Source organism: Sycon ciliatum, chromosome 13 (genome assembly GCF_964019385.1).
Source record: "Sycon ciliatum chromosome 13, ocSycCili1.1, whole genome shotgun sequence".
Classification (NCBI taxonomy): domain Eukaryota; kingdom Metazoa; phylum Porifera; class Calcarea; order Leucosolenida; family Sycettidae; genus Sycon; species Sycon ciliatum.
This window is the reverse complement of record NC_088655.1, coordinates 13,360,731-13,368,230: the sequence shown is the minus strand read 5'-3', so window position 1 is coordinate 13,368,230 and position 7,500 is coordinate 13,360,731. Positions and strand designations below refer to the sequence as shown.

The 7,500-nt window shown below is 47.9% G+C and overlaps 1 protein-coding gene across 1 annotated transcript in view; it reads right to left on the bottom strand.

The window, feature by feature from the left end:
* The window catches only part of LOC135830027 (transmembrane channel-like protein 3), a 45,523-nt gene that overhangs the window by 37,742 nt on the left and 281 nt on the right, over positions 1-7,500 (bottom strand). Inside the window, exons 1-4 of the mRNA XM_065342415.1 lie at positions 6,959-7,500; positions 5,657-5,768; positions 2,935-3,133; positions 1,529-1,616 (exon numbers count right to left, since the gene is read on the bottom strand). The exon at positions 6,959-7,500 is cut by the window's right edge and continues 281 nt beyond it. Of these exons, the coding sequence (XP_065198487.1) occupies positions 1,529-1,616; positions 2,935-3,133; positions 5,657-5,768; positions 6,959-7,086 (527 nt within the window). The 5' untranslated portion in view covers positions 7,087-7,500. The remainder of the gene's footprint in view (positions 1-1,528; positions 1,617-2,934; positions 3,134-5,656; positions 5,769-6,958) is intronic.

The window sequence follows — 7,500 nt, the reverse complement described above, 5'->3', positions numbered from 1 at the left end:
TGCAAGAGCAACAATACCATCACCACATAAACAGCCTGTCTTTCCGTAGGTTATACAACATAACAATATGTCTCAGTCTGTGTGTATCATACTTAGATGGTCACCCAAGGAAAATATTAAATGGAAACAAGGAAAACAGCTTGGCACAAGTTATGCGTTACAGTCCACCAACTAAACCAGGTTTTGAACAATCTGACGTGCACAAGGTAGCACCAGACTGACAAGGAGTACTGAGACACTCCACGGCAAGAAAGTGAGCTTGAGCACTGCTCGATAGCGCTAACCAACGGTCTTCCAACTGGGAAGGTTCATGGATATTAGTGATGATTCCAAAGAGGGGAAGGCAAGTGCCATCAAGCCGAACACAAGCTCCATTCCAAGGCACAGTGGAATGCTGGCTTGGTATGATAACGGGACGGTAAGACCATTGGACAATACGTTCTAACCATACTTGTCGGTCGAGATGACCTTGTGGCTAATGATAACAATGAAAAGGGAACTTGCTGTTTGATGCGTTCGGACAGATGTTGAAGGGTTCTACCAACATGCCGCTTTGGTCAGCTCCACCAAATTGTGGTAGGCCAGGAAAACATCCCGTATAACTGTGACCATGGCCGCTAAGACCTCGGTGTCCTCCATACCAAGCTATGGCACTCAACCCACGTTGACTGAGAATGTACAGGGTGTGACTAGAGCCACTAAGCGTTAGTTACCAGTGGGGGTGGTGGTGGCCGGACCGACATTGCAGGAAGCGTCCTCGACATTGAGTGCTACAAAATCTACCGTGAAGTGCTTGTAATTTTCAACTGGCAGGATGCATTCATCAACCAGTACTCGAGCCACCTGCAGCTAGCCACCTAAGACGAAGCTGGCGACTAGTGGCAGAGCGCTTACAGATGTTTAGCGACAATGGAGAAAAGAGACTTGAGGATGCTGTCACTGTCCAGGATGGGGGGGGGGGGGGGAGCGGAATGGACTCCAAAATCACAGACAACTGACTCTAAGAATTGCACGGGTTAGGGTGGGTTTCAATATCTTGCCTTGTGGCACTCTATGCAGTGGATAAAGTCGCCCTGTGACTATGGCTGCCCACGCGCGCCACCGGCTATCAGTTATGATTGGGACAGCTCAAACCAGGGTCCAGGTGTCATGACAACTTAGCAGGTTATTTACGTGTTGATGAATGTGAGCTTCCGCTAGCCCACTCTCAGCATAGCAGCACAGTTAGGTACTAGTAATCAGATTTACACCAACTATACCCGTTGACGTTGGCTATATCAGCGGTGATGTACAGCCTCTCCCCTTCTTAAACACACACACACATAATCACACACATACGCACACATACGCACACATGTACACACATGTACACACATGACACACACACACACACATGACACACACACACACACACACACACACACACACACACACACACACACACACACGAGCGTGCGCACACACACACACACACACACACACACACACAAGAAGGAAGACCATGAACACACAGCCCGTCGTCTCTTACAGTGGGACATTGTTGTCAGTCGGTATAGCCTTGGGAGAGGGGATGAACAGTGGTGACTCTGGTGCTGCACCAGTAGATGATGTTGAACCTATTGCACCACAAAATTGACATAGGGGATAGGGCATACAAGTATATGCACTGGAGTAAGCATACATCCATATACCAAAGATGCTTACTGCATATGCACGCATTAGACACGCACAGGACATACACCTTCATCATTCCATTCACGATTCACAAACTCTAGCAGCAATCAGGACTATGGATTGTGCACATGAGCAGAGCTTGTGCATGCTCAGAGTCCTCATGATAGTGCATATCAGCAGGTGTGTGTGCATGTTCGATGCCCTCTCCGCAGCTCTGTGTGATGCAACACTACAGTACTGTCGGTCGTCGAAGAACTGGGGGTCAGCCTCCTAGCCTAGGCCGTTCTTATTTTCATGTATTACAGTCTATGCACCGTTGAGTCACAGAGTGTACATTGGTATGCTGGGTTTGGTGAAGTTCTAGGCTGGCCGTTCTTCAGCGCTCCGTTCTTCAGCGCTCCGTTCCTCAGCGCTCCGTTCTTCCGCGCTCCGTTCTTCAGCGCTCCGTTCTTCAGCGCTCCGTTCTTCAGCGCTCCGTTCTTCAGCGCTCCGTTCTTCAGCGCTCTGTTCTTCCGCGCCTGACAGTGCTGTATCCAAACCAATACTTTTAAGATTCCATTTTATTTGTGGTGCGTGTTGCTCTCACTCGTGACCATAATAAATCAAAACGAGTTGATATGGCCGTATTGAATGGTTGACTCGGTCAATAAGTATAGACGTAAGGTAAAATATTCCGACCATGGTGCTGCAAAGTGATACATGCGACAGTCCTGTGACTCCACTGTTCCCAGGTCCTGTAGCTCATTGCCAAAGGACACACCTACGATTCCATTGTTACATGCGCAGTGCTGCTGAATGAATTCCAATCACATAAGTCATCTTTTCACCCGGCCTACACCATTTCACATCCCAGGGTTTGTAGGCCTAGGGCTGCACAGCCGCACTCGGCACGTACTTGACTCACACGATCGGATTTCATCGTGCACCACTGTAGCACTGTAGCACTGTAGCACATTGCTCATGGACAGGTCTGGACTCCACTGTTACCGGTAGTGCACTACCATTCAACACTACCATTCAACACTACCATTCAACACTACCATTCAACACTACCATTCAACACTACCATTCAACACTACCATTCAACACTACCATTCAACACTACCATTCAACACTACCATTCAACACTACCATTCAACACTACCATTCAACACTACCATTCAACACTACCATTCAACACTACCATTCAACAGCCCTTTCAACTCTACTACTGCTGCTTAGCTGCAAGGGGATATCCTTCCACAATCATCAGCAACTCACCTTTCGCCGGTTTTCCATCCGTTACATCGTGTGAAACGCTCTTTCTGGCCTGCACCATGATCTCGGATCGGAGTTGCTCACCTGCCACCTTGGAGCGACGCAGACTTGTGCGTGGTCTGTTGAGCAAAGTTGGACGTGCATTGCCGTCTGCAAGACCTTGTCCCTCCCCCGCCGCCGCCGGGGCTGCTGAGTTAGAGCTCTGTTCAGACAACAATATAGCAATGCCAGTGATAATAGACTAGTTGCACAAAGATTGCCTGGGTTCGTGAAAGGGACACGCCTGCAAGTTAGGCAACCCAGCAAACCTCCAATGTGCGTGTTTAGTTTTACGACATGTCAGCCCATGGAGGAAGAGAAAGAGTCCTTTGTTTGTGTAGCTGAAGCTAATGAATTTAATGGAGGCAATGTGCTAGCTATTCAATGGACTGTCCAGAAGCTCATGCAGGATGTGACAGAGCATCGGGGCCACTGGAGAACTCTCGGTGAAGATTGAATAATTCCCGTAGAAATTCAACCTACGTTTCAAGCATTACCTTACTCGCGATTAGAGCCCTCTCTTGAATAGTGCCCTATCTCAAATAGTGCCCCAGTCTCTTAAAGCCAGTGAAAAATTGAGCCCTCTCTTGAATAGTGCCCCCCCCCCCCCCGGGCTTGTAACCAAGCGTATGTGAAAGTGGTGTTCTTTTGCTACTGTTCTTGTCCATGTCATTGAACTGGTGGTTTCAGGATCAAAATGGCAGTTCCTGTTGCCGTTTCTGTGGAGTCGGGATTGTTTACCGCAAACTTTAGTTTCTGTTTTTCTTGGCCTTCTTTTTTCTTAAAGGGGAAGTATACCCTAAAATCAAATTTTCACCAGTTGTAGTCTTCGGGGTGCTGAGTCGAATGGTCTTGGTCCGAGGAAGCTGCGACGCTCCCTTCCTACTTGAATCCCAATCGAACTCGCGCACTTCCACCGAAACTGGGTGACTGCGCCCTACTAGATGGGGATTTGTATGCAAAATGTCACTAAAAGCGCCATTTCGTTCTTATAAAAGCACGGATGACCGCGATTGGCCCATATGTTGTAGTCTTTTGGACGCTGAGTCGACTGGTTTTGGTCCGAAAAGGCTGCGATGCAGCGTTCCTCCTTTATTCCCAATCGAACATGGCTGAACAAGCGGTCACGTGCTCCTGGGTGCCCAAATCACCTGGTCACCGCGCCAGCAGGCGACAACTTTCACACCAAGGTTCAACTCGAGTTCAACTCGAGTGACAGGACTGCACCCAAAAAAGGTCAAACAGGCTAGTAAGTTGTACCCTGCAGGCACGGTGACCAGGTGACTGGTGTACGCAGGAGCACGTGACCGCTTCTTCAACCATGTTCGATTGGGAATAAAGGAGGAACGCTGCATCGCAGCCTTTTCGGACCAAAACCAGTCGACTCAGCGTCCAAAAGACTACAACATATGGGCCAATCGCGGTCATCCGTGCTTTTATAAGAACGAAATGGCGCTTTTAGTGACATTTTGCATACAAATCCCCATCTAGTAGGGCGCAGTCACCCAGTTTCGGTGGAAGTGCGCGGGTTCGATTGGGATTCAAGTAGGAAGGGAGCGTCTCAGCTTCCTCGGACCAAGACCATTCGACTCAGCACCCCGAAGACTACAACTGGTGAAAATTTGATTTTAGGGTATACTTCCCCTTTAATGCTGGATGGCGCTTATGTACCAACATTGAAAAAACAAAGCCCTCTCATGAATAGTGCCCCATCTGTGATGGATATTGAAAATAGATAGTGCCCTAGGGGCACTAAACACACGAGTACAGTACACATACCACAACAGCTACGGTTTCTCAATTTTGTGCGTTTTTAAAGCCATTAATGCGTAACCAGTGCTGACTGCTGCAGTCTCTTGACCACAGGCATAGGAAGCTTGAGGCTCATCGATGATCTGCCGCTGAGAAAACAGGGCTTAGGAGTTGATGGGTTTCCGACTTGAGTTGCCTTCCACAAAATACTGCAACAATACTACACTGCAGTGCATATCGTGCTTCCACACGTTCATGCCACCTATACACTTTTTTTAGTTGGAGTAGATTTATCTTTACAAATAGTTCTTCACCAAGCTCGATTGACCAATGGCACTGTTCGAGATGAACATGTTTGGACAGTGTGACAAGGCAATGCTGGACAACAGCAGGGCACTGGGCTGGTCAAAACGCAATCCATGTATGCAGTAGCACACTGATCAGCTGCGTACGAGTACAGTCACTTCGCTGCTGGTCATTAAGGGGGAGCCTTGCAGGAAAGAGGCAACACTCATTGAAGATAAGCGCTTCCAGGGAGCAATATACAGTAAAATCTGGTTTAAGCGACCGCGCCACGGCGCAAGCAAAAGCGGTCGTTAAAGCCAGGTGGTCTTTAGAACTAGGTCCCACAGTGTCTGTGTAGAACTGTCGGTGCATGGAAAAACGGTCGTTAAGAGCAGGTGTTCGCTAAACCCAGAGGTCGCTTACACCAGGTTTTACTGTAACTGGAAATGGCTCGTAATCGTTGGCGAGAATCCCTTTGAACCACTATGTTCACAGACTTGCCTACTGTGTGAAGTGAGTCCTACATGAGTGTTGACCGTATCACACTATACCGATGCGCAAAGCAAGGCAGATCTCTAATATTATGTTAGCCTTAGCATTTTGTTACGTAACTCAATGGTAGACTTGAAATCCCACCGCACAACCTTACCGCCATTGTCAGTTGTTGGTGTTGTTGTACTGGTCCTGTTGCCGGTTCATATGTAAAGGTCGTGTCTTGAACACCACGACTGACCTCACTCAGCAGGGGATGTACTCTGGTACTGTGTGCGTCAGTGCAGCCGGATCAAGGTGAACAAACATGTACACACAGACATACACACATGCATGCACACCATATACATGTACACACACACACACACACACACACACACACATACATACACACAGACACACACGCGCGCACACACACACACACACACACACACACACAAACAAACACACACATTGGTTCTAATCATCACAGTTCCGGACACTTCAACAAATGATATTTTCTACAAGTAGAACAGACGTGTCAGAAGGTACCGTGGGTGGTATGATCAGCCATCCAAAGTACAATTTACTCATTGATTCAGATGGTTCCCGGGACGAAGAGCGGTACGGTCAATACTGTAGTAGCCGTAGCACGTCCAATGCCCCTGTGAGAACAGAGTGAAACCTGCTGCTGCTCTCAGAACCCCCGCTTCGCTTCTGCTCATCGTCTTATCATGCCACATAACACCCATTACGGCTATTAATACCTTAGTATATTACGTTTTGCTTAGTCAGTGATACGGCGCAACAAGAACTCCACGTCTCAATCCTAAACAGTAGCCACATGTGCTAGCAATGCACTGCATTCTCCAAGGTCAAGGTCGCATTCTTTACACGAGAAAAAGGATCAACTCCTCATGCGGCGTTTACATGCCGTGAACGTATTTCCTATGAAATAAACGAAGTAGAATGTGATATTTTGGCTGCAAGAGGGGGGGAGGTGAGTTGTGGCATACTTCACTGGAGCCCTGATCCAGAGAAATACGACATTATGTTCCTGACACAAAGCGTAGACCTTGCATCGTACACTGATCAAATCAATCATAAATTCATCATGATAATGATAGGTACAGTCAGTTCGCATGTCACTCATGGAAGGATCCATGGGCTTTTTCACGTTTTGCGTGAAACTCGGCTAGAAACCGAGTTTTCCGCATCCGTAGGAACACCACCACCCTACAAGGATCAAGGCGCTTAACCATAATAAAATTATTATTCAATACAAAACTACTGGCCACACAGACACTGGTTTTGGATTTCTGGAGTCCTGTCTTGATTACCCACATCCAGTGCTCCACAAGTACATACAATGGTTATGTAGATACGACAGCTGTCAGAACACGTAATAACATGACATGTTTATATGAGTGATTGTGTCCGCAATTCGTTTATATGTTGTGTAGATAATAGGGTGACTTACGGATGGAGCTGTTCTTCATCGTCCCTTATTGCTCCTGGTAACAAACTAGCGTTGCTGAGGCGCTGTGGAGATGTCGAGTTACTGCCATCACTCGCAGGCAGTAGTGGTGTTCTCCGTGGATATTGCATGCTACGGACACACTGAGTCTGTTACACACTACTACGATTACACTCTCACACAGCCACAGCTCGACCAGCGACCCGTCAGCGGCGTATTCTCGCTCTCTTCCTCGGTGGGTTTGTCAGCTCTGACTGCGACGTCTTTGAATCAGAATTCTTTTTTCGGTGCTTACCGCATTTCGTGCACAATCATACCGTAACTGACCGTGTGGGTGCTACCGTTCCACGCACAAGACTACCAAACACGTCGCTTGCTTGATGCCATACTAGCCATGGTGTACGCTTTTGGTGTTGATAGAGGCTGCACGCTCGCTCGCCTGCTGCAGACTAGCCTGACCCAACTGTAGTGTAGGCACGCTGCTAACGAGAGGAAAATAATCCCTCCAGCGAACGGCAAGAAACACACCGTATGCGTAACACACC